This window comes from Cyprinodon tularosa, unplaced genomic scaffold, assembly GCF_016077235.1.
Source record: "Cyprinodon tularosa strain WSP-4 unplaced genomic scaffold, ASM1607723v1 ctg323, whole genome shotgun sequence".
In the NCBI taxonomy this organism is placed as follows: Eukaryota; Metazoa; Chordata; class Actinopteri; order Cyprinodontiformes; family Cyprinodontidae; genus Cyprinodon; species Cyprinodon tularosa.
In genome coordinates this window covers 1,031,555-1,055,486 of record NW_024039034.1, presented here as the reverse complement: position 1 = coordinate 1,055,486, position 23,932 = coordinate 1,031,555, and the positions used below count along the sequence as shown (strand labels likewise).

The window sequence follows — 23,932 nt, the reverse complement described above, 5'->3', positions numbered from 1 at the left end:
AGGGAGCTGGAGCTGTCACCTGTGTCTGGACCTGTTAAAAGACAAGGCCTCAGCCCACATAGAAGCATAATTGGAACCAGCGACTTATTCTTACAATACACAGTGTCATGGAAAAGATGGCTGATCCCCCTTAAACCTTTATGCTCATTTTAAAATTACAGACAAATAATATTTTTTATAGATTAAATGTCACTTCAAGCTTTTTTTTTTAGCAGAAATCGTTGCAAAACCCTCAAAAGGTGTGCAGTGCATATGTTTTCAATGCCCATACTCAAAAGTTTGGGTAAATACTTTTTACTTTTTGGTTAGTCTTATGCAGCCTCTAGCTGGTTTTTATTCAGTTGTTTATTTTGTGCTGTCCATCTTCCAATTAACTCTCAGCTTCCCTGGCCATGCTGAAGAAAAGCATTGTTCCACCCCACCTCGTTTCATCATGGTGATGGTGTTTATGGGGCGATGCGCACTGTCAGTATTTTGACACATGTAATGTATATATGTTCCAGAAGCTTTTGTTTTGGTTTCCCTCTGACTTAGAGCTCGTTGTTTGACATGTTTTCAGCGTCAGCTTCATGGCTTTTGTCAAAATGAAGCAGCTTTTTTTGTTGCTTTCTATCTACAGTGTCATTATACCTCCCTTTCGTCTTTAAGGGCAGATTTCTTGATGGATACCAATAGGTGTTGTTTTAATAGATTGTCCTTCCTGATGCCTGAAGCTCCTCCAGAGTCACCGCCTTCTTCACTGCTTCTTTGGTTAATGCTCTCTGTTTAGTTGGATGGCCCTCGCAAAATATATGTCCCATCTTAAAGGTATAGAGGACGATTTTTGCAAACTTTTGAAAGGACCCCCCTCTCCAATTTTTAAACAATTGCACATGTACAACCCTGTACCTGCTCAGGAGAGGGAACGTCTATTATTTGCATGCGAGAGCGTGCACAAGCCCATTTCTCCTCGTGAATGCTCTGTTTAAAAGTTGCTGTTTGCATCGCTCATACAAGCTTACTTTCCAAAAGAAGATTTGCAAATTTTCTGCTATGTTAGACTCACCACCGGTGAGTGAAAATGGGGATGAGCAGTTAGGACGGCCTTATGTAAACATATCACCAGAGACATTGACAATTAGGAGGACCACTTATTTTTATGATCCACCCAGAAAAAGAACTTCCTCCACTATACCTTTAAGATGATGGAATGAATAGTGCTCAATGAGATGTTTGAAGAACTTTTTTCAGCTTTTATCTTCTCAACAATTGTTGTATTTCTTGTATCGTTTCTCTTTTATCAGGATTTAAAGAGTAGAAAACAGCTCTTCTCCTAACAAAGTGTTCCCAACTGTATTAATACTCACCTTTAGCTGCACATGATTTTATGTAAAGATATGAATGAAAACTCATATAATCCTAATACAAAAAATTGGGGGAGTTAAAGGCTGAATACTTTTTTGCAAGGCCCTGTACACAAAAAGTGTTTGTTATTACATATTAGCAGTTCAATGTACCGTATGCACATGAGTGGAGAAACCCTTTCTAAACAGGCTTTAAAAATGCAGGGACTTCAGACAGCTCATGAAACCACCCCACATGCACACATTCCAGCACATTAGCAGGCACAGGGCAGCTTCCTGTTTAAGGAGACGAAACCTTTTTCCTCCCATTTAGCAAAGCAATACTCCACAGATGCATATGTCATCAGAGTGCAACCTCAACCACAGGTCAACGAAAAGCAAGTCTGCCGTTTAAATACATCTCTACCTCACCAAGTGGAAGTCAAGGAGCCAATGCAGGATTGTTAACCCATTTTAGTACCTGTCTGTTGAATTTAGATGCTAATTTGAAAACAAACCTATTTAGGATGTTTAGAAGGTGTTTGCTAAAGCCCTACCACCTTCTTTTCTTTCTGCTCTGAGGTTTCCAGCTGAGAAAAACCCGGATCACTTTGACTGATGTTTGTTTAAAGTGTCCCTCCAGCTCGCCAGCTCCACTGCTGTGTTTAGACTCTGCAGTGACATTTCTGTTTTATATCTGGAAAGATTCTGCACCAGTTTCCCCCATGTTTCACAAGGGTTTTGTCAAGCCATGAATTTACATCAAAAGCCAGAGGAAAGAAGGGATTAAAAAAACCCTCATCTGTCGTTCATTTTTTAAATCCATGCCTGTTTTCTGTACGAGTAGAGTTAGTGGTGTTTGTGGTGCTCACTGGTGACTTCAAACAGATGAATTTACCTTTACTTGTAATTATGAATCTGTCGTTGATAATAGGTCAGTCTTGCTGTCAGTGACTTCATTCAGTATAAATCATAGTTCTCCAAACTGTTATTGTTCCTATCTTAACAAAACACTATTTACACTATAGCTGTGTCATCTTGTTAAAAAAAGCACGGCTTAGATCTTGTCTAAACTCTAAAGGAATGCAAACAAAACTGCCAAAAAACAAAAACATCTGTTGTATCATCACTAAAGCAAAGCTTTACTCTGGTTATGTTTTAAAAATGTACAAACCCTTAAATCTTTCCCTTCTGTCTCTTTTAAAATGTTTAATCATTCTGTTAAACTCCAGGATAAACTTGCATTTCATTAGCAATTTAGTATGAAGTAAATATTTTACCCATTTTAAGCTCAGGAAAACAAGCATAGGAATAGAGCAACTTAAACCTATAATCCTGAAGAAAAAAAAGTTAGGCAGAGAATAAAAAAAAAAAAAGTTTTTCTGCATGATGTAGGTGTTTGGACGGAGACAGCGCCAAAAACTGGCTGATTCTCTTTCTTATGATCATTTCTGTATTGATTTAGTCATTTTTTTAAGCATCATTATCTTAGCTAAGATAACTGCAACAAAAGATGGATTTATTACAAAGATTTTAACATGTCGGCTGCAGAGAGTCTGTGTAAAGGAAGCAACAATCTGGAATTATTCATTATTAAACTGCTGTTTTGTCATTTTAAGATGATCAAAACAAAAATCCAAGACGTTATTACCTTGCAAGACATGTGTTCAATATATTAAGTTGGTGAGCTGTGCTAAGTCACAGGTTTTTTCAGTCTGAAAACAATCAGGTAACATTCTACACCTTTAGAAAATCCTTTCTTCATATTGTATCTATAACTAATGATCAATAAATCTGCCTTCCTATATGAGGATGTTTATCACAAATCTGTAGCCACTGCTGTAAATCGCAAAACATGTAAATGTAAACCTCAACCTCAGGCTATAAAAAAACATTTACTGCAGTGCTCATGCTGAAAAATCTGTGAGATGGAGTTATGTTTGTTTAAAAGGACAAGAACTTCTTTCGGTTTATGTAAAAAGAATAATTATTGTAATATTTTAAGGTTTTTCCAAAATGAAGTCTGACCAATAAGCAACAAAACAGAGAAAAAAACGAGAACAAATATGTGTATTTGTGTCATTGTGAGTTTGTTTTTGATACCGTTTTATAATGACAATCAAAATGTAGCAAAGAAACAGTATGTTTATGTTTATAACACACAAAAAAATGTTTTTTATTACACTAGATGTTTGTTCTTTTTCTTAAAAAAACACTAAGGGGAGTTTTTCTGCTATAATTGTATCTGTACATGGAGTCAGAATTTGTGCATTATTTTGTTAAACTTAACTGTTCAGTTTGTCTCTTAATAAAGACTTCTCTATAATTCTTGTTTGATGTTATGATATCTTTAATCCTAGTGGTCTGGCTGTCCATAAATGATTTTCATCTGTGGTTTCAGAATATTTGACTTTTTTAAGCTTAATAAAAATTTTTAGTGCTGCTAATATCTAAACCATCTTTTAAAGTTAAATAATTCAGCATGAAAACTTTGCCTAAAATGTTATCCTGATCAGCCAGGCTGACCTAAATGGCATTAATCAGTCTGGTTGGCCAGGTTGCCTTGCTGTTCCTCGTAGTGTTATTTTAATGCATAACCACTAGAGGGCAGTACTGACCTGCTAAAACTCTGCATACAGTGGTTCTCAAACCTTTTATCACAGGTACCACATTGGTAAACCCCACTTCTTGAAACTACATCTTAGTTTTGAACATGGGGATTTTTGCTTTATCTTCCTTTAAATCCAGCATTGCTGCCTTGCATGTAAAACAAGTGCAGTAAAAAAAAGTTAATCTATGCTTCACTGACTACCTTTTATCATGTTTGTATAGCATTTAAGATTACCAAATGTAGAAAATGTACAAGATTACTAGGGGTTTTGCATTTTTATTTGCCTTTCAGCCATATTAATTATCAAGTCCCCCTGAATCTTTTTGGAACTAGGAATGTAGTTAAATTGGGTTAAATGTAGTTCCCATAGTTATGTCAAAGGTACACTTAAAGCTTCAGAAAAGTCATCAACCAATGTATTGATTCAATGCTGTCTGCATTAGTTTTAATGGACATTTATAAATTATTTTCATTGCAAAGGTTTTAAATACATGAAGCCTAGTAACTACCTTAATCTTACCCTGGTGCTGTTGACACACTTAACTCTGATTCTGTTTTACTTTGTCTCTCTCTTTGAAAAAGCCACTGAGGAAATGGTTACTGAAATGGTTACTGCATTTGATCACTCTTAAAGATAATTATCTTGATAATGAACATCAAAAACAACAAATCTAACCTCAAATGTCTGCCTTATTAAGCAGGATTGTGGGTTTAATCCTGGTATGAGTTCACATGACTGATGAACTCTCCCCTCCTCCTACTTGAATGTGTCCATTGATGTAAAGTGCAGGTGGTTGATCTGCCTTTTGCACACAGTCTGTCAAATGTCTGTATCTCCCTGGATACAAAAAACAATTTGAAGTTTAATTTAACAGGGAAAGCAGTACTTTACCTTTGTCTTTTGATTTTATTCTCAGTACTGCTTGTGGCTGATGGTACTCACATTGAGCCTAGTACTACTGTATGCTTAAGGCAAATTTTCTCCCCACTGTTTCTACATGCATGCTCAATATAATGGATGGCTAAAAGGTCATTAACGGCATGCAGGCATCCATCTATTGACATATACCTGTTCGGGAGACACGATTATTATAATGCTTTGTATTTCTGTAAATTTATTATATTTTTGCTATAAAGCGCCTTGAGATGTAATTTGTTGCACCTAAATAAAATAGAAAAGGAGTTTTAGCGTTGTGGGTAAGAGCAGTGCGTTTGTGTTCTGAGAGGTCTGCAAGTACTCGGTTCCCCACAGCCTTAACTCTGGGTTCCTGACCAAAATCTTTGACTCCAAACCAGAGAGTGAAATTCTCCAGCATGAGATCAATAAAGTACAATTATTATTATAAACATTAACCAGGACACCATGTTTTTTAGTGCTGACCTTCTGTAGACTATAACATATTGAGACAGCATCAATATGGTCAAATAAAGAACTAGAAAAATAGATAGTTATTTTAGTCTATATTTAAATAAAATAATATTGAATAATATTCACTGTTTAATTGTAAATTAAACAGTAAGAAAACTACTTTTGTCATTATAATTGTGAATCAAAGTATTTTTAGTTGGAGTTTAATGGTGTGTTTACTGTAATATTTGAATTAATTTAAACAACATGCACCATCTCAAATAGAGCGTCCACATATTTTAAAATACATACCTTTATTTAATGGGACATTCATTATACATTTTGGTACTCCTTATACATCAAGGATCACATCTCAGTGATTGTGAAAACGATTGAAGAGGACGTAGTCTGTGACCAGGAGCTATCTAAATCTTCAAATGTAGGACCTTTTGTTATTTGAATTTTAAAAAGTTTTTTTTAGGAGCTTAAGGGACCCTGGTTATATTGAAGTCGTCATCTCTCTGTTTGTCTCAGCAGGTTGTACTCATTTCTGTGACAAAGGACATGAAAGTTGCAGTGGGGAAGCTGGGATTTGTTATGAGCTCCTCCAACAACTGTTTTCCTCTCTCTCTGGTGGTCAGCGAACACATCGCTCCTTTCCACATACGAACCATAGACCCACCTAGATGGAGATAAGATCATTTTTAACCTTTGCGGCTTAGTAATCTAAACTGAAAATGTTTTAGCATATTATTGTGTCTCCTACCAAGAAGGGTGTTGATGTTTCTCATCCAGGCAAAAACAGACAGTGAGTAGTTTTCCTCCGCACTCAGATCAGGAATATTTGGAGCTACATCCCCGTTCTATAGGTAGGAGTAAAATAGAATGACAAAAAACATTATGTACATTTGGAAAAATAGACATTTTAATGGGAAATGCTTCAGCTAAGATGTACACACTCGTAAAATACGGCCTGGCAGAGGATTCAGGAAGAGCAAAGACTTTTCCAGGTTGGAATGGAAATGAGCTGCTGCAACATACTCTGCAGAGTTCAACCAGCTGTTGGCAAATGACTGCTCCTCAGATGAATAGTGGCTCTTCCTGCAGAATAAACAAAAGACGTGAGACATGAGTTTAGAAAGCTGAAAAATTAATTTAGACTGTAGATGCCCAGCATAGGATCTGACCTTGAATACAGATGTCAGCAAACAACAGGAGATAGAGCCATGCTACTGTCAGAGCATTCTACAGTCTACTGCTTAAGCGTTAAATTGAGAGGCCAAAATGTCAATTTTTCATTATACCTAAGTATATTGTGATATATTTCATATCAAGATGTAGGGTGCAATAACAATGCTTGTCTACAGGGTCTGCCTATTTCTTAGGCTTTAGACTGAGATATTTTCTGTGCAACTTCTTCATAAAATCACATGTAACATTATCACCTTTAAAGAAGCAAGCTTTGATTTTTTCCAATCTGAGTTATTAAAAAGATTTTTGAAAGACCTGAGAAAAAAAAAAAAGGAATTTGAACTGCAAAGATGAATGATGGATTACTTGGCGTCGCATGCTGCAGAGGCGTAGGTTGAAGCCATTTGAGCTTCCCAGTAGACACCGAGAATGGAGTCTTTCTTCTCGGCATCAGGCAGGGTAGACTCAGTGGTCGCCTTGAGAGCCTTAAAGGACGCACATTGACCATTAATGATGAACAGTACGGCTCATTAACTTAAAATATCATCATCAAGCTTGATTTATTTAAGTAGCTCAAAGATTAAAATTTAACTCAATACATTTATATCAATACATTCCATACATGTATTTCTGTATTTACTTCTGATCATTGCTTACAGTGGATTTTAACTCAAACAAAAAAGCAGTGTAAATATGGAAGGAGTGTTTGAGAGTTTTCCCCTGAAAAAACAGGGTCAGTTAACCAGAGATGGGTCTTCAACCAGTGCTGCATCCATGCACTGTGGAAAGCTTAGTGGAAGGAGAATGTGGGTTGAAAAAGCTGCTCACCACAGAAACAGGCATGACAAAATTGTGAAGCAAATTCAAGTGTTTTGAGGAAATAGATCAACTGTGATCGGGCCTCTAATGTTAAGCTACTCCTAAATAACAAATAACATCCAAAACATAGGACTGGACATCTGATCGGTTGTCCAAAGTTCATTTAGTTTGCTAAGCCAGCACCTGGTGTTTGTTCACTCTACTGACATATAGGCAAAAATACCGAATAACCTGATTTAAAGGCAACAATATCACTGTGCTTTATTGGCCAGTGAAACTAGACCCACACCTCAGACAAAGTCTATAGGATATTTTAGAGGTGAAAAAACACCAGATCCAACTGTGCAGATGGGTTGAAGGAAGGTTCTCAGAAACCTGAACTTCCATGAATCCTCAGCTGAGCCACAGGGAAGTTTCCACCATGCCACACTGCACTGATCTAGTAATTCATGCAAAGGAGCCTCGACTAAGTAATGGGAGCTTAGACTGAAGGCTAACATTTATATACTGAAGATAAGTTTTTGTAAACTAAGCCAATAACTTTCAGTTTTCATAGCTGTTAGCCAGAATTATCCAGAAATAATAGCTTTGAATGTGTCCCTTTGTCTTCATGGACGACCCTGTCTGTCATATACAAGTTTGACTTTTTAATTAAATCAACAAAATCGATTAACTGTATATTTATTGTCAAGTGGGAAATATCTCCATTAATTTCTGTCTGAGACTAATTCCCTTTATTGAATTTGAAAAACAAATCTGTCTAAAGTGTAATTTTTGATCATGTATAAAGTGGTTCCAGAGGGCTTTAAATACCTGGAAAAATGCATCCCACTTGGCCATTGCATCAGGGTAACTGGTTGAACATCCAGCATAGGTAGTACAAAAACCCTCTGCACCAGCAGGTGCCTGCATCTGGACCTGGTAACATTATAAGAATCATTGCAGTTAGCCTTATCAATATGCATGCATCTTGTAAGATAGCAGAAGATCAAAATAACCTGAATGTTTTCTCCCAAGAAACCTTGTTGTGCAGCAGACAGGAAGGGAAGTGATGAGGAGAAGTAGGTCATGCCTGAAATAAAAAAGGCCTAAAGAGTTAGCAATCTCTTCTGTGAGTGCTCTGAGTTGCAATGTTTATCAGAAACACTTACAGCCCCACAGGCTCTCAGGTGAAATACACATAGTGTCTCCTGTTTGCAATCCGCAGGTTGTTATACCAGTTGGGTCACTAAGGCGACCTGCAGAAGCATAACATTTAAATTATATTTTGAACTATTTGACACTTTCTAAATAGTAAAAACAGGAAATAAAAGACAAATTGCCAACTTACCTGAGGTTAGCATCCATCCAAGCTGCAATGGTAGTCCCCACATGGGATTCTCATTGGGGTTGGTTCCCAAGTAGCCAATATAGGGGTCTGTAGCACCAATCATCAGACGGTACAAACTCTGGCGGTTCAGATAATTCCAAGGATTCGGATTCACAATCCCATCCACCATAGGTAGTTCATTGACTTGGCTGGCTGTTTGTGACCAAAGGGTTGGCATGCCATTTTCCAGAACCACTGCAGAGCTGCTTAGAGTCACTGCCAGAGCAAGGAGGAGGCCAAGGGTCGCAAGACGCAACATTGTTGTCCTCTGTGATGGAGAACAACTGAGCCGGGAAGAGTGCTCTCAGGACTGAGAATAGTTTAGGATGACAGGGTTTATGTACTCTCTCTCTGCTTACATTTCTATGGCCTCAACTACCACGAACAAGCACGCATACAATCACTGTAACGGTCCTGTCTGATGGTTTGTGGTTCAATGGACTCTAACCCACAAAAAGATAAAAAGTTCCAAGTGCATACAGGTCAATACTGTCCAAATATACAGCCTAGTGCAAAGTACATGTGGCCATAATGAGTCTTTTTGATCCTTTTAGATACAACATTTTATGAAAACAGCATTTAAAAAAGTTTAGACCACAAGCTTTTAGGAAACCCATTTGGTCAACTAAAATAAGACAATTATAAAGGCAACCCAGAGCTGTTCTGTAGGAAGAAAGGACAAATGAAAAAAACCAATCTATCGATCCGCCTCAAGCTGTCAAAACAAAATTTGTTTGGATTTAAAAGACATCAAAGTATGTCAGAGGTTATAGAGTCCTGAAATGCAGACGGATCCATTGATTCGTTAAACTCCTTGAACTTTACAGCGCTAACTCTGCACCTGCACTAAACTCAGACCACACGTTTATTAAAATATACAAATACTTTATTTAACAAACATTAATTAATCTGGACACAAATACAAAAAAAGGAAGAAAACAACTTAAAAACATTTACCTTTAACAACTTATTTCAAAGATTGGTTTAATCATTATTTATTTATTTCATTTGAACTAACTTGTTTGTTTTGTTCCCAGGACAGTAGCCTACATAGGAGCACTAATAGCTTTATTTGGTCTGTTCCTGTTTGGCTGTGACGCCATCCTGGAGAAAAATATCAGCTGTGCTGCTACCATCAACACTTTTGTTTATAGAAGTTGGAGCTCGGCCTTTTTTTCAGTGTAGTCCTGTTTCTCTGGCTGTCACTAACTGTATGTCCTCTCTTCACATGAGAGCTTGCTTTGAGCTCTTCTGTCTGGCTGTATGTTTCCTGGACAGGGCCGGCTGTGGAGCTGGTTTCCATTGCCTTCTGTATCTCTGCTTCTGTCTCCTTGAACCTCAGGCGACCTCGGCAGATGACCGCTAACACTGATTCCAATTCTGCTGGAGGTTTCTTCCTATTAAAAGGGAGTTTTTCCTCTCCACTGTCCCGACCAAGATGCTTAGTGTGAGGGATTGCCTTTGAGTCAGTGAGTTGATGCAATCAACTGGTTTTCCTTAGATGGAAAACTTTGAATAAATTTGACTGTATGATCTGGTTTAATTGTATAGTGCGTTGAGATGACATGTGCTGTGAATTGGCGCTATATGAATAAACTGAATTGAATTAATACTAACAATATAAAACTTCAATCTGTGCCTCCATTGTCTTCAAATGTTTCATATATTCAGTTTGATATTTTATTTTTTATTGACCACAGGTTTGGTTTTATTATAACTGAATAAACATGTTTATATTTTGTGTATTTTAAACTGTATTTCAAAAAACCTTTTTTTATCTTATTCATCACTTGTATGACATGTTTTCTCTTCTCCTTAGGCTGTTTTCTAAGGAAGAGGATTAGAGCCACTGAAAAAATAATAAAAAAGGAAAAAAGTTGGAATTCTAACTTTAATCTCAGAATTCTGACTTTAATCTCAGAATTCTGACTTTTTTCTCAGGGTTGTCAGAAAGAAAGTCAGAATTCTGAGTTTAAAGTCAGAATTTGAGATTAAAGTCAGAATTTTGAGAATAAAGTCAGAATTCTGAGAAAAAAAGTCAGAATTCTGAGATGAAAGTTAGAATTCTAAGATAAAAAAAATCTGAATTCTGAGATTAAAGTCAGAATTCTGAGAAAAAAAGTCAGAATTTTGAGATCAAAGTCAGAATTCCTAGAGAAAAAAAAAATCAGAATTCTGAGATCAAAGTCAGAATTCTGAGAAAAAATAGTCAGAATTTTACGGGGAAAAAAATCAGAATTCTGAGATTAAAGTCAGAATTCTAAGAAAAAAAAGTCAGAATTCTGAGATTCAAGTCAGAATTCTACGGAGAAAAAAAAATCAGAATTCTGAGATTAAAGTCAGAATTCTTAGGAAAAAAAGTCCCAATTCTGAGGAAAAAGGTCAGAATTCTGAGATTAGTCAGAAATCTAAGAAAAAAAAGTCAGAATTCTGAGATTAAAGTCAGAATTCTACGAAAAAAAATCAGAATTCTGAGATTAAAGTCAGAATTGTGAGAATAAAGTCAGAATTGTAAGAAAAATAAGTTAGAATTCTGAGAAAAAAAAAGTCAGAATTGTAACATTAAAGTCAGGATTGTGAGAATAAAATCAGAATTCTAAGAAAAAAAGTCAGAATTCTGAGAAAAAATAGAATTCTGAGATCAAAGTCAGAATTTTGAGAAAAAAGGTCAGAATACTGAGATTAAAGTCAGAATCCTAAGAAAAAAAGTCCGAATTCTGAGATTAAAGTCAGAATTCTATGGAGAAAAAAAATCAGAATTCTGAGATTAAAGTCAGAATTCTAAGAAAAAAAGGTCAGAATTTGAGATTAAAGAAAGAATTCTGAGAAAAAAAGTCAGAATTTTGAGATCAAAGTCAGAATTCATAGAAAAAAAATCTGAATTCTGAGATCAAAGTCAGGATTCTAAGAAAAAAAGTCAGAATTCTGAGAAAAAAAATCAAAATTCTGAGATTAAAGTCAGAATTCTAAGAAAAAAAAGTCAGAATTCTGAGATTCAAGTCAGAATTCTACCGAAAAAAAAATCAGAATTCTGAGATTAAAGTCAGAATTCTTAGGAAAAAAAGTCCGAATTCTGAGGAAAAAGGTCAGAATTCTGAGATTAAAGTCAGAAATCTAAGAAAAAAAAGTCAGAATTCTGAGATTAAAGTCAGAATTCTACGAAAAAAAATCAGAATTCTGAGATTAAAGTCAGAATCCTTAGAAAAAAAAGTCAGAATTGTGAGATTAAAGTCAGAATTGTGAGAATAAAGTCAGAATTGTAAGAAAAATAAGTTAGAATTCTGAGAAAAAAAAGTCAGAATTGTAACATTAAAGTCAGGATTGTGAGAATAAAATCAGAATTCTAAGAAAAAAAGTCAGAATTCTGAGAAAAAAAAATAATTCTGAGATCAAAGTCAGAATTTTGAGAAAAAAAGGTCAGAATACTGAGATTAAAGTCAGAATCCTAAGAAAAAAAGTCCGAATTCTGACATTAAAGTCAGAATTCTAAGAAAAAAAGGTCAGAATTTGAGATTAAAGACAGAATTCTGAGAAAAAAAGTCAGAATTTTGAGATCAAAGTCAGAATTCATAGAAAAAAAATCTGAATTCTGAGATCAAAGTCAGGATTCTAAGAAAAAAAGTCAGAATTCTGAGAAAAAAGGTCAGAATTCTGAGATTAAAGTCAGAATTCTGAGATAAAAGTCAGAATTTTAAGAAAAAAAGTCAGAATTCTGAGAAAAAAGGTCAGAATTCTGAGATTAAAGTCAGAATTCTAAGGAAAAAAAAGTCAGAATTCTGAGATTCAAGTCAGAATTATGACTTTTCCCCTCATATTATACTGAAATAAAATTTTAAAATAAGTTAACTTTTTTTTCCAGTGGCCCTAAACCTCTTGTGTAGTTTTCGGATCTCTGACACCTTGTGTTTGATCATTGAGGCCGGGCAGACGGCCTGCAGCTACAGCTGCAGCAGGCATCATGTGACAGGGGAGTGGCTGGAAATCAGGAAACACTCTGCTGCTGAGAACCTCAACAAAGGTAAATTGCGAAACTCGTCCGGGACCGAACCGAACCTGACAGTGACAGGGCTTCACACGTTAGATGTAGAGCGAGCTTAGATAACCGCAGCTCACTGCGGCGGAAAAATCCGAAAAACCCCGCAGGTTGCTGGGATTTTACAACTCGCTGACTCGCTGTTGGCTACATGTTCGTACCAGCTGTTTTAACTGACATAGTTTAGACATAACTACCTGGTAATTAATGATATATTATGTTTTTTATTTAGTTGAGCAGAGAAACTCCTCGCGTCATTTCCGCATTCCCGTCGCTTCCATAGGGACACATGACAGAAAGAGCCTAAAATATGGCGCAAATAACAACAGAGCTGACATTTTATGGAAATCAGTATCATAAAATGCATTTACAGGCTGTGACAGGGTAGCAGATGGGGCCTTACAGGCTGGTTCGGTCCTTATAAGTTACAGGAAGTGTGCATGGCTGGCCCACAGTATGACTCCTCCTGGCCAAACCCTGCCTACTGAAAACTAATTCATATTTGTTTTAATTCTTGGAGCTCCTCTCCAATGGGCGCCATTCAGTCTGCATTTTTAATCTACCTTTAGTTTAGTTTAGCTACCATTTTAAACCTTTTATAGGGCACTCAGTGAAAGACATAATATCTAAATTAAGTAATTTTCTCTTAAAATAAGTGAATTTTTTCTTGAATTGAGCAGGTAAGTGGGACACTGCAATTGGAATAAGAACATTTACATTTAAAATAAGGGGGAAAAAAGTGCAGTCTCCTATTTCAAGTGCATAATATCAAATAATCTGATTGGATAAAAATGCTCCTTCCACTGGGAGATTTACTTATTCACCTACTCAAATTAAGGGTAAATACACTTATTTTAGGACATTTTCACCAATTTTTAGATTTTTTTATAGTGTGTTATTGGAATCCAGGACAATACCTTATTATCTTTATAACATTCCAAAAATTTATATTTTGAATGCAAAAATTAATATTAATGTAATAACAAGAAACACCAACTTGCCTTATTAACCCTTTAGCTTTACTTTCTAACTTTTTCATTAGCTTTTTACCTTTTTTTGACTTGTTATTCTTTTTTCCAACTTAATTTACAGTAGGTAATATATCATTCAAAGGCTAATCTAATTGGTCAAATGCCAAAATAAGATGTACAGCCATGTAGCAGTATCTTTGCTGAATGGCTGGATATAGATCTTGTACTTCTAGACCTCACTGAGGGACAGGGGGGGCTCCAAAAACGATAACTTGCCTTATAAAGGGTTAAATACATGTAACTAGGTTTTGATTGTTTATTTTAAAGTAAGTTCCTTTTACTGAGTGAAATTGTAAGGGTTAATAATCTGCTGTTGTTCTGGCTCATACTGATATCAGTGTTTATCAAGGTTGCAGATATTTATTTTCATACCTGAGTGAATTAGGTGATGAACAGAATAAAATGGTGATTGGATGGAATGATCAGGTTTCACCATGGGATAATTGCAGGAAGCTGTAGTTTTTACCCAAACAGAAGATAAAGCAGTTACGATATCATCACAGTTGAGTTCATTCCAGTTTTTCTGATCTTTATCTGACATTGTTTTTCAAATATATACAGCAGTAGTGAATTAGAGTACTGGTATGTGCTGGGTGGAAAAAAAGAGGAAGAAGTTAATGTGTTTAATGAACGAAAAGACATTGTGAAAGTGCTTACTCTGACTATTTTATCAAAAGACAGCTGGCCAACTTCAATGATAAAATGTTTGCCTGATACACTGTTATTTTTAAGTTGTAAAGATTATCAAATTTCCTTTAAGATGTTGTATCATATAGAAGGTAACAGGAAACAAGCATTAGTAGCCCAAAACATTCAAATGAGACTTCCATTGTTATCTACACTGACATCTAGTTGGGATTCTGTGGATTAGGCATAGGTTACTATGAGATTATAACAATTTGATTACCATGGGGAAAAATACCTCTGCTTCAGTCTATCCTGGTTTTTATGCAAATATTTACCACAAGATGTTGTAACATGATCTTATTTCACATTTAGCCACTAGGGGCACTAGACCTGTAACAGATAGTCTCTCTCTTTATTTTAGAATCTGATATTTGGGTCAAAACTTGCACAATGTTGCTTTATTGAGGTTGTTCCCAACAACCTCAATAAGTTGTTTTATTCATGCTGATTTTGCAGTTTTTATCTTATTCATTTAGATAACTGTTGTCATTTTGCACATCTCTGATTTTGCTGCTATTTTAAAAAATCCATTACTGTAAAAATGTCCATAGCGGTGTATTTCTTATGTATAAAGGTGCACAGTATTTATATTGTTAAAACACTTTACAGTATAGTATTTTATTAATTATATTTTAAGTCTTCACTATTATGTTATTCTTATATACTTTTCTAAGGTCTGCATTTCTGTGACCATTTTTTTTATAATTCTATTGCTGCTGTAGATACCAAAATTTCTCCATTGTGGGACAATGAAGAGATTTTCTATTCTATTCTATCCCTTTTAGCTGAAGCCAAAAACAACAAATCTTCCCTTGGTAGCATAAATTACACTATATGTTGTTTTTTTTACAAATAGATTTAATAAAACATTAAGAATAAATGATTTTAGTCAATTTAAGAAATTACTGAATAAAGCAGTGGTCCTCAGAAACCTTATCCTGCACATTTCAGGGGTTTCCCTGCCTGCACATTATTACCTGATTTCTTTTTACCTTTTTGCCCGTTTTAGAGCACCAAATGCAACCCAAAGCTTGCCAACAGTGGGCCTGGTTTTTATGGGCGACAGTGGCGTTGGATGGAGGAGTTTGCCCTGTAATCGAAGGGTTGACGGTTCAAGCCCCGACTCCGACTTTCATTGTCGTTGTGTCCTTGGGCAAGACACTTCACCTGCATTGTCTACTGATGGTGGTCAGAGGGCCCGGTGGCGCCAGTGTACGGCAGCCTCGCTTCTGTCAGTGAGCCCCAGGGCAGCTGTGGCTACAATGTAGCTTGCCACCATCAGTGTGTGAGTGTGTGTGTGAATGGGTGAATGAATGTAGTGTAAAGCGCTTTGGTCAAGTCTCCTAACTTGAATAAAGGCGCTATATAAGTACATGCCATTTACCATTTACCATTTAAGTCAGGACTATGATTTCCATGTCTGGAAATGCTTCCAATCAGCTCAATCTTGTAAACCTCTCTAAGTCAGCTGACCACCACTTTGCAGTCAGAAGTAGGTAGAAGGGTAGTGGTGCTTTGCGCTTATTTAGCTGAAGAAAACTGATTTCTATTTTTTTTAATCAACTTATTAAAGTTTTAACATACTCAAGGAATATCTACTGTTGCTCCAATGGCTATCTTTACTGCTGACAGAACACAAAAGCCTCCATGGGTATTTCATATAAGACTAATATCTTTCTAGAAGCCTCATCTAATAAGTTTCTTGCAAATAAATGCTTACGATATCTAAAGTAACAGCTGGTATTAAACCAGAATAGACACTGAAATGCATTGCACAGATATGGCTACATGTTAAACAACTGTCATGTGTTAGTCATGAGATTACAAGAGTGTGATCACTATGATAATTGGCTCTCAGCATGACTTAATGAATGAACTCTGCCTGTGCCTTTGCAGCTTTCACCATGGCGTACTATGCTGGGACTCCTGAGGATCCCAATGCTTTGGTCCAGAACATCAGCTCCAACATCCAGAGGATCACGCTTCTGAGTAATGCAGACACATTGTGATCAGCTGTACTAATATTTAGTTAACAGGCTCTTTGCTAAAACTCTCTATATAAATCATAATGTATTTCCCCTCCTTCTTGCACAGCCTCAGAGCTGCAGAGAGCAGTGCACCTGCTGGGTACTGACCAGGACAGCAGCCAGCTCAGACAGAATCTGTGAGTTTATTTAGGATTTGTTGGAGTTTCTTATCTGAATATTTAACAAAAAAATAGCTTAGAAGTATATTAGACCTAATAGTTTACCAGAGTACCATGACAAAAAGACACATCTTGAGAATATGAATCCTTTTTGTGCATCAGTCAACAGAAGCAGCAGCAGGGTAACCAGCTGGCAAAAGATACTGATAAACTGATGAAAGTCTTCACTTCTCTTCCAATTGGCCCAGACCAGGTATCAAGCTTCTGAATTCCTCTTCACCATCTGCTTTTATCTGTAATAAATAACAGAGACAGTGTCTTCATTCTGTATTGATATTCATCTGTTTATGGGGGGATTTTAGCGGCAAAGGAAGCTACAGAAAGAGCGACTTCTGAACGACTTCTCCGCTGCTCTAAACAGCTTGCAGAAGACGCAGCGGGAGGCGGCCGACAGGGAGCGGGAGTTTGTGGCTCGAGTCAGAGCCGGCTCAAGACTATCGGTAAGTAAGTGGTCTTCTCACTGGGTGGCCAGCTGAGATGATGGAGCATCAGAGTTTTAGAGAATCTTGGTGGACCAACCTCTCCTCTAGAGATTGCATTGTTTAAAAAAACCCATAAAACTACTGTATATCAAAATAAATGTTTGCCATTTTATGCTCCTTTTCACATCTTTGCACTGCCAGGCTTTTGATGAGGGTATGCAAAAAACAAAACAATCGGAATGCCCCTCACAATATCCCCCTCTTATTCAGTTCAAGTCATTTAAAATCTCACACTCAAAGCAGCACAGAGAGGTTTTCTGTACTGATACAATTAAACATTACTTAATTAATTGAAACGGTGAAAAAATTTAATTAGATCTTCTTTACATTGGCTTCAAAATGGATCACAACATAAAAAATCATCTGGAACATGAATGCTCCCTAATGAGTCCACTACATGTGATGAAGTGTGGGAGGGCTTTGTGATGAGATTGATCTGGGTCTTGGGATTTTCTTGTTGGTCCCTTTGCAGTAGTCAATTCTACATGAAATGTGGCTGAATATTTGCAGATAAAACCCGTAACTGGCCCCAAGTCCTGGAGATAAGGCTTCAAGCTGTAGTAAAGGCCCTTACCCCCCCAAATTATACATTAAGTAACTGGAATACCAAGGAAAAATGTGAGTTTTTCTTCCTGCAGTTCAAATGTCAAAGGAATATTTTGCTCTGTGAGCGAGAATTCATGTCTCAATATTTAATAATAAAGAGATATTTCTATAGAGGAGAGGACAAAACTGTTCAGTGTTCATTCTGGATGAAAAAAACCAGGTTAAAAATATAGAAAAAGTGCCTGATTTCTTCTAAGTGAAGTCTTTGTGCGCTGGTAAAATCATACCAAAGGACGTTGCCACTTTGCTGAGGTGTATTGTTCTCCACAGTAAGCTCTAAAACTGATGGAGGTGCAGAGGCCACTCACAGTTCCAGGGACTATCTACTCAATTCCATCCTGCTAGAAGCAAAAATACTTCTGCTTTTCTACATTCCCTAATAACCTTTCTAATAATGGCATATAATACCGGATGTATTATATCTTCAGGGTTTATCATCAGCTCTTGTATCACTTTGCATCATGCAATAAGGCATCTAGGGTTGGATTTCCTTGTGGGAGCCAACTTGCTTAGCAACTCTGTTCCCGCTTTGCTTATCTCACCAGAGAGAGAAGTCTCTGTACAGATTTGGTTCATTTATCCAAGTAGAATCAGTGACTTTCTGCTTTAAATAGCTCTTTAGGGATGATACCACTGTTACTGAATAAGGGTATATCAGATTAAGTTTTACACGGATAATAAACTTTGTACTTGTTAAATCATTGTTTGGCTTAAGAAAAAAAAGATGTAAAATCTGCACTTTTGTCTTTCAACAGGGAGGTCAGCCTGATGACGGCTTTGGAGATGTACCTCAAAGGTCGAGTCAGAAGCTTTTAATGATTTTTGTTTTAGATTTTAGTAATGCTACGTCTTCTACTTTTATTATAGTAGTGAAAATTGAAAGTAAATTTTCTTTGTATGCATTTATAAAGTTATACCCAGGTGCAGGCACAGACTGAGGCCATCACTGAAGAAGATCTGAGACTGATCCAGGAGAGAGAGTCTTCTATCAGGCAGCTGGAGGTAGGAGCCACAGATTAAGCTGGAATAACTCTTCTGTTCTGTGACTCTTTGGTCGGAAATATGAGCAACACCTGATCCCTCCTGTTCTTTTGAAACTTTTAGTCTGACATCACAGACATAAATGACATCTTTAAGGACCTGGGCATGATGGTTCATGAGCAGGGAGACATGATAGGTGAGTGTTAGTCATTCTTTTTGCTGATTATCTTCTGTTATTCATCTTCAAGGTTCAAGAATAACTGAGTGCAAGAGAAAGAACCACTTGAGATTTTTTTAAAGATAAATTTAGGTTAACTATATATAAAGATTTCAAAAATGGCATATCGTGTCCTAGTTCTACTGATAATAGTAAGGTTTACATAATAACATAACCGGTTCTGCCAGAAAAATTGTCTCATCTGCAGGGCCTCAGATTTTCCACAGAATTTAGGTTTAGGGACTGAAATGTTTGTAGAACTCATCAGTTTATTGAAGTAAGCCACCTATTATGTAAAAAAAGCTCTTGTGACTTATGTTGTTTGATTAAATTACTTTCAGACTCTCATTTATTAGCTGTGTGTTAGGTCAACAAATAAAAGTATGATTTGAGATCAAACCAAGGTCAAACATTAAACTCTTCACACATATGGCAAAAAAATCCTAACTTTCAATCAAAATGTAGGAATATTGCTGTAGTTCAGTTCGTACTACAGTATGTGCTTTTCATGCTGGGTCTAATGGAGGTACAGTTTTGTGTTTTTCTTTTTTGTGTGTTTTGAATGATCATCAAAATCATTTATCAATCAAAAAATATCACAAAAATAAAATATAAGAATTTAGTAAGAAAAATTGTTCAGCTCCATGTCGAGGGTATTTCATTTAAAAAGTCTAAACAAAGCTAAACTGAACTAAGTCACTCTGTACACAAAGACAAAAACAAATTAAAATGGTTGAAAATCTTAATAAATATAATGATGCAATGATATCATATGGCACAGATTTTATGTTTGAGAACGAAAGTTTTCCTAGAAGACTTTGGATTTACATTTTAACTAATTGGATTTGTTCAAACCAAATCACAAAATGAATCAAAGTGAAATATAAAGCATTATTTCATAAAATAATACTTTACTGAATTATTTCCTTCACCAGAAACCAATAACTTTTTCGATATTTGATTCTTAACCTTCTGTAATTTTTCATTCAAAGAATAATTGATAGTTTTTTTCAGCTTCTTGATTATTAAGACAATGGAGATAATAGGTAGCAGCAGTGGAAGCTGCTGCTCTCTGAAACAAGAGAGACTCAATGGTGCTAATTAAATCCAAACGTCACATATTGGATTAAAAAATATTGATTGTAAACTCCAGAAATCACTAGAAGAACAACTGAATGATCACTTTTCCCTCTGGACTCATGAGGAAAACCTCCTTGCCGTCTGGCCACTGTCTGTCAAAAACCCTTTAGTATGTTTGCCAATCTGCATCGAGCAGCCAGTTTCACAACCCGCCCCCTGCTCCATAGACCACCTAAGAGTTTTAGCTTCACTGGAAGTGACATATTTTGGTGTCTTATCCAATCAGAGCTCTACTTTCTTGCTGCTTACCTCAATAGACCGAGGCTCAAACCTCTGCAGGGATTTCTCATAGAGGCTGACAGGCAGCTTCCAGCTGCTCCTCAGCGGAGGGGAGATCATGTCTTAGAACGGAATATACAACTGGTTAATGCTAAACTACTACATTTAGCATTACTACTAAATGTAGTAGTTTGTCTTAAAGGGCTCATAGTTATGGTTTTAGCAATAAAGGTTAATGAGCATATTAGCAAATGCATAAACATTCAAACCATGTTAGCGTTAAAATCCTTAGTGAAATAAAGTTTGTCTTAACTTCATAAACAGCAGCAGCTCCAAACATGTTAGTATTGGGTTGGGCTACCATGTAGCTTGCTTTAGGCTAAAATAAACAATCGAAATGTTCAGAAACTCTCAAAAACTTATTTTTAGCTGAAAACTCTTTCCTTTACTTTGCCAGACATGTAACCTCTGTTGATTTTTGTTTTGGAAGGCAGAGAAGTCTTCAAATTTCAGAAAAAAATAGCTTAGATTTAGAGTTTGATGATTTAGCTTGGAGGCTAGTGGGATCCTTTTGGTCTTCTCCCATGTCCTGGATCCAAATCTGGGACTTCTGAGTAACTCCTGTAGATTCAGAGAGAATGTTCCAGTTTGTTTTGCAGCAATTTGTTTCTGGCATAGCCTGCAGATAACTTAAAAAAAACAACAACAAAAAAAACAACAACACCCAAATCCTCGCTAACAATGCTTTTGGAAAACGACATGCCCTTATTACTACAATTTCTATTGTTGATGGATGGTGTAATATATAGGGGGCCTCATCTGGAATGGTGGCCCTTTGGTTTTCAATTCTTTTGTGTCACATTTAACTTGTCGTTATGGATTATTAATACATTTTGTTTTAGAATAACACTAATAGTTTAAGTCACATTTAAAAAGTTATTGTCACATGGTTTGAATAGGTATTACACTAGTATTACACTAATGAAATTTAGTGTATTTGCAAAGAGCAGAGATGGTTCATTGGTAATGATTGAGACCAGCTCTTATACTCTGTATTATTTATGAAAGTGGTATAAACCTGTTACTTCTATGCTTTTCAGACAGTATAGAAGCCAATGTGGAGAGAGCAGACACCCACGTCCAATCTGGCACACAGCAGCTTGCACGAGCAGCAGACTATCAGGTAAACTATAAAACAGTTGAAGGACAGATGTAGCAGAAATAAATTCAGGAGAAGAAAGTTTAACTAAAGAAAGCAGAAGTTTGATCATGACAAAGCCATTCGGAAGCATGATTCTCCTTTCCTAACAGCATGCCCTGCGTCACGAAACACTATTAGTCAGCTCGATTTCATATATAAGACTTAGTCACAGTGTCCTGACTCATAAGTATTGTGGTACACCTTTCCTCAGGGTTCCTATGCAGTCTTGAAAAGTAGGGAATTCAATGTTATTACTTTTCATATCTAGATGATGATCTTTATCTTTGATTCCTGCCTTAAAGACTAAACCTAATTATTTGTTTGATATAATCCCATTTAAGATCAAATTTGTTTTGTTATTTTTTCTTAGCGGAGCTCCCGTAAGAAGATATGCATCCTGATGATCGTGTTGGCTGTTGCTGCTGTTGTAATAGGACTTGTCATCTGGGGAGCCGTGAAAAAATAAAACCTTCTTCTCATCGCTGACATAGAGAAACACGATTCCTCTTATCTGTAATTATCCTCTTAGCTCACCTTCTTTGACCCACCATGAAATGAGTCTGCCTTATTTTTGATAATTTCATTGTGGATTCAGTGAATGGTTTGTCTAATTTCGATGATACGGTTTTGTTTTTTTATTGACTCAACCACAACTTTTGTCAGAGTTTCCCTTCAAATTAAAAATTAGTTTTTAAGATTAGAGATGTCTCATTGCAGTAATGCAGTATGGAGATTAATTATCCTTGTAGTTCTTCTCCCCATCAGTTTTAAATGGATAATACACACAAATCAAATTCGAATTATAATCTAATCTCTGTTATATTCCAGAAGAAAAATTCAGCTACTAAATTCATATACAGTAGAGAATGCATAAGTAGCACATTAACCTAAAATGAGCTTATTAAATCTAAATAAAAAGCTGCCTAACACTCCAGACATTAGGGGACAGATTTGATTGTTAGGTTATTTGTGTTTTTTTCCCAAATGATAAGGTTTTTAAAAGAATGTTGTTCTTTTTTGTCAATCAAACAATGTACATACTCTCTATCTTGTACATAATTCACCTGGTAACGGATTAGTCATTCTATGAGATGCGTTTTTATACGTGTGTGTGGTTTATTGTAACCTACGTACATACGACGCGCCTGTACATCTTTTCAATTATATGATTTCTATTTGCAGGTTTAAGTTCAGATTACAATACTGAATAAATTACAGAACAGAAAAAAAGCACTGGTTGTCTTTTAATAGATGCAAGCGATGTACAAAGGGATAAATTAAAAAAATTGTGAAAAGGGTTTAAAGGTTATTTTCACCCAGGACAGGAATATACAAAACCCAAAACCAGAAAAGTTGGCACGTTGTGTAAATCGTAAATAAAAACAGAATACAATGACTTGCAAATCCTTTTTTTTTTAACCTATATTCAACTGAATACACTGCAAAGACAACATACTTAACGTTCGAACAGGTAAACTTTGTTATTTTTTGCAAATATTAGCTCATTTGGAATTTGATGCCTGCAACATGTTTCCAAAAAACTGGCACAAGTGACAAAGAAGACTGAGAAATTTGAGGAATGCTCATCAAACACTTATTTGGAATATCCCACAGGTGAACATGCTAATTGGGAACAGGTGGGTGCCATGATTGGGTATAAAAGCAGCTTCCTTGAAATGCTCAGTCGTTCACGAACAAGGATCGTTGAACAGTTTAAGAACAACATTTCCCAACAAGCTATTGCAAGGAATTTAGGAATTTCATCATCTACGGTCCGTAATATCATCAAAAGGTTCAGAGAATCTGGAGAAATCACTACATGTAAGGGGCAAGGCCGAAAACCAACATTGAATGCCTGTGACCTTCGATCCCTCAGGTGGTACTGCATCAACAACCGACATCAGTGTGAAAAGGATTTCACCACATGGGCTCAGGAATACTTTGCTTTGCAGGGCCCGAGCTCATCTAAGATGGACTAATGCAAAGTGGAAAAGTGTTCTTTGGTCTGATGAGTCCACATTTCCAATTGTTTTTGGAAACTGTGGAGGTCTGGACCAAAGAGGACAAGAACCATCCAGACTGTTATAGGCGCAAAGTTCAAAAGTCAGCATCTGTGATGGTATGGGGGTGCATTAGTGCCCAAGGCATGGGTAACTTACACATCTGTGAAGGCACCATTAATGCTGAAAGGTACATACAGGTTTTGGAGCAACATATGCTGCCATCCAAGCGACGTCTTTTTCATGGACGCCCCTGCTTATTTCAGCAAGACAATGCCAAGCCACATTCTGCATGTGTTACTGTACAATAGCGTGGCTTCATAGCAAATGAGTGCGGCTACTCCCCTGGCCTGCCTGGAGTCCAGACCTGTCCCCCATTGAAAATGTGTGGCGCATTATGAATTGTATAATACGACAACAGATACTGTTGAACAACTTAAGCTGTTCAACAGTACTCTCAAGCAAGAAT

General features: G+C 36.4%; 3 protein-coding genes across 4 annotated transcripts in view; 2 read left to right on the top strand and 1 right to left on the bottom strand.

Annotated features, from left to right (window-relative positions):
- The window catches only part of dpf3 (D4, zinc and double PHD fingers, family 3), a 31,966-nt gene extending 28,318 nt beyond the window's left edge, over positions 1 to 3,648 (top strand). The window contains exon 12 of one of the 2 annotated variants that reach the window (XM_038293227.1): positions 3 to 3,648. In XM_038293227.1, the coding sequence (XP_038149155.1) occupies positions 3 to 70 (68 nt within the window). In that variant the 3' untranslated portion in view covers positions 71 to 3,648. The remainder of the gene's footprint in view (positions 1 to 2) is intronic. The other variant, XM_038293228.1, reaches the window with a different exon arrangement.
- Positions 3,649 to 5,576: 1,928 nt separating this feature from the next.
- Positions 5,577 to 9,039, bottom strand: LOC119788665 (protein LEG1 homolog). The gene is made up of 8 exons (XM_038293226.1): positions 8,622 to 9,039; positions 8,443 to 8,529; positions 8,290 to 8,363; positions 8,105 to 8,209; positions 6,839 to 6,957; positions 6,241 to 6,382; positions 6,048 to 6,144; positions 5,577 to 5,963 (listed from the first exon to the last, which is right to left on the bottom strand). The coding sequence occupies exons 1-8, from the start codon at positions 8,917 to 8,919 to the stop codon at positions 5,812 to 5,814; spliced, it is 1,074 nt and encodes a 357-aa protein (XP_038149154.1). The 5' UTR covers positions 8,920 to 9,039; the 3' UTR covers positions 5,577 to 5,811.
- Positions 9,040 to 12,525: 3,486 nt separating this feature from the next.
- stx7l (syntaxin 7-like) lies at positions 12,526 to 22,859 on the top strand. Its single transcript, XM_038293311.1, has 10 exons — positions 12,526 to 12,678; positions 16,308 to 16,400; positions 16,506 to 16,575; positions 16,720 to 16,810; positions 16,920 to 17,057; positions 18,461 to 18,501; positions 18,617 to 18,707; positions 18,810 to 18,882; positions 21,363 to 21,445; positions 21,834 to 22,859. The coding sequence occupies exons 2-10, from the start codon at positions 16,316 to 16,318 to the stop codon at positions 21,927 to 21,929; spliced, it is 768 nt and encodes a 255-aa protein (XP_038149239.1). The 5' UTR covers positions 12,526 to 12,678; positions 16,308 to 16,315; the 3' UTR covers positions 21,930 to 22,859.
- The last annotated feature ends 1,073 nt before the right edge of the window (positions 22,860 to 23,932 follow it).

Bases quoted from the DNA above. Each gene is read 5' to 3' on its own strand.
- LOC119788665 (XM_038293226.1), bottom strand. From the start codon at position 8,919: ATGTTGCGTCTTGCGACCCTTGGCCTCCTCCTTGCTCTGGCAGTGACT. The intron at 8,530-8,621 runs GTAAGTTGGCAA...ATGCTTCTGCAG, and splicing joins TGGATGGATGCTAACCTCAG to GTCGCCTTAGTGACCCAACT. The intron at 8,210-8,289 runs GTTATTTTGATC...TAATGTTACCAG, and splicing joins TCTTGGGAGAAAACATTCAG to GTCCAGATGCAGGCACCTGC.
- stx7l (XM_038293311.1), top strand. From the start codon at position 16,316: ATGGCGTACTATGCTGGGACTCCTGAGGATCCCAATGCTTTGGTCCAG. The intron at 17,058-18,460 runs GTAAGTAAGTGG...GTCTTTCAACAG, and splicing joins GAGCCGGCTCAAGACTATCG to GGAGGTCAGCCTGATGACGG. The intron at 18,883-21,362 runs GTGAGTGTTAGT...TATGCTTTTCAG, and splicing joins TGAGCAGGGAGACATGATAG to ACAGTATAGAAGCCAATGTG.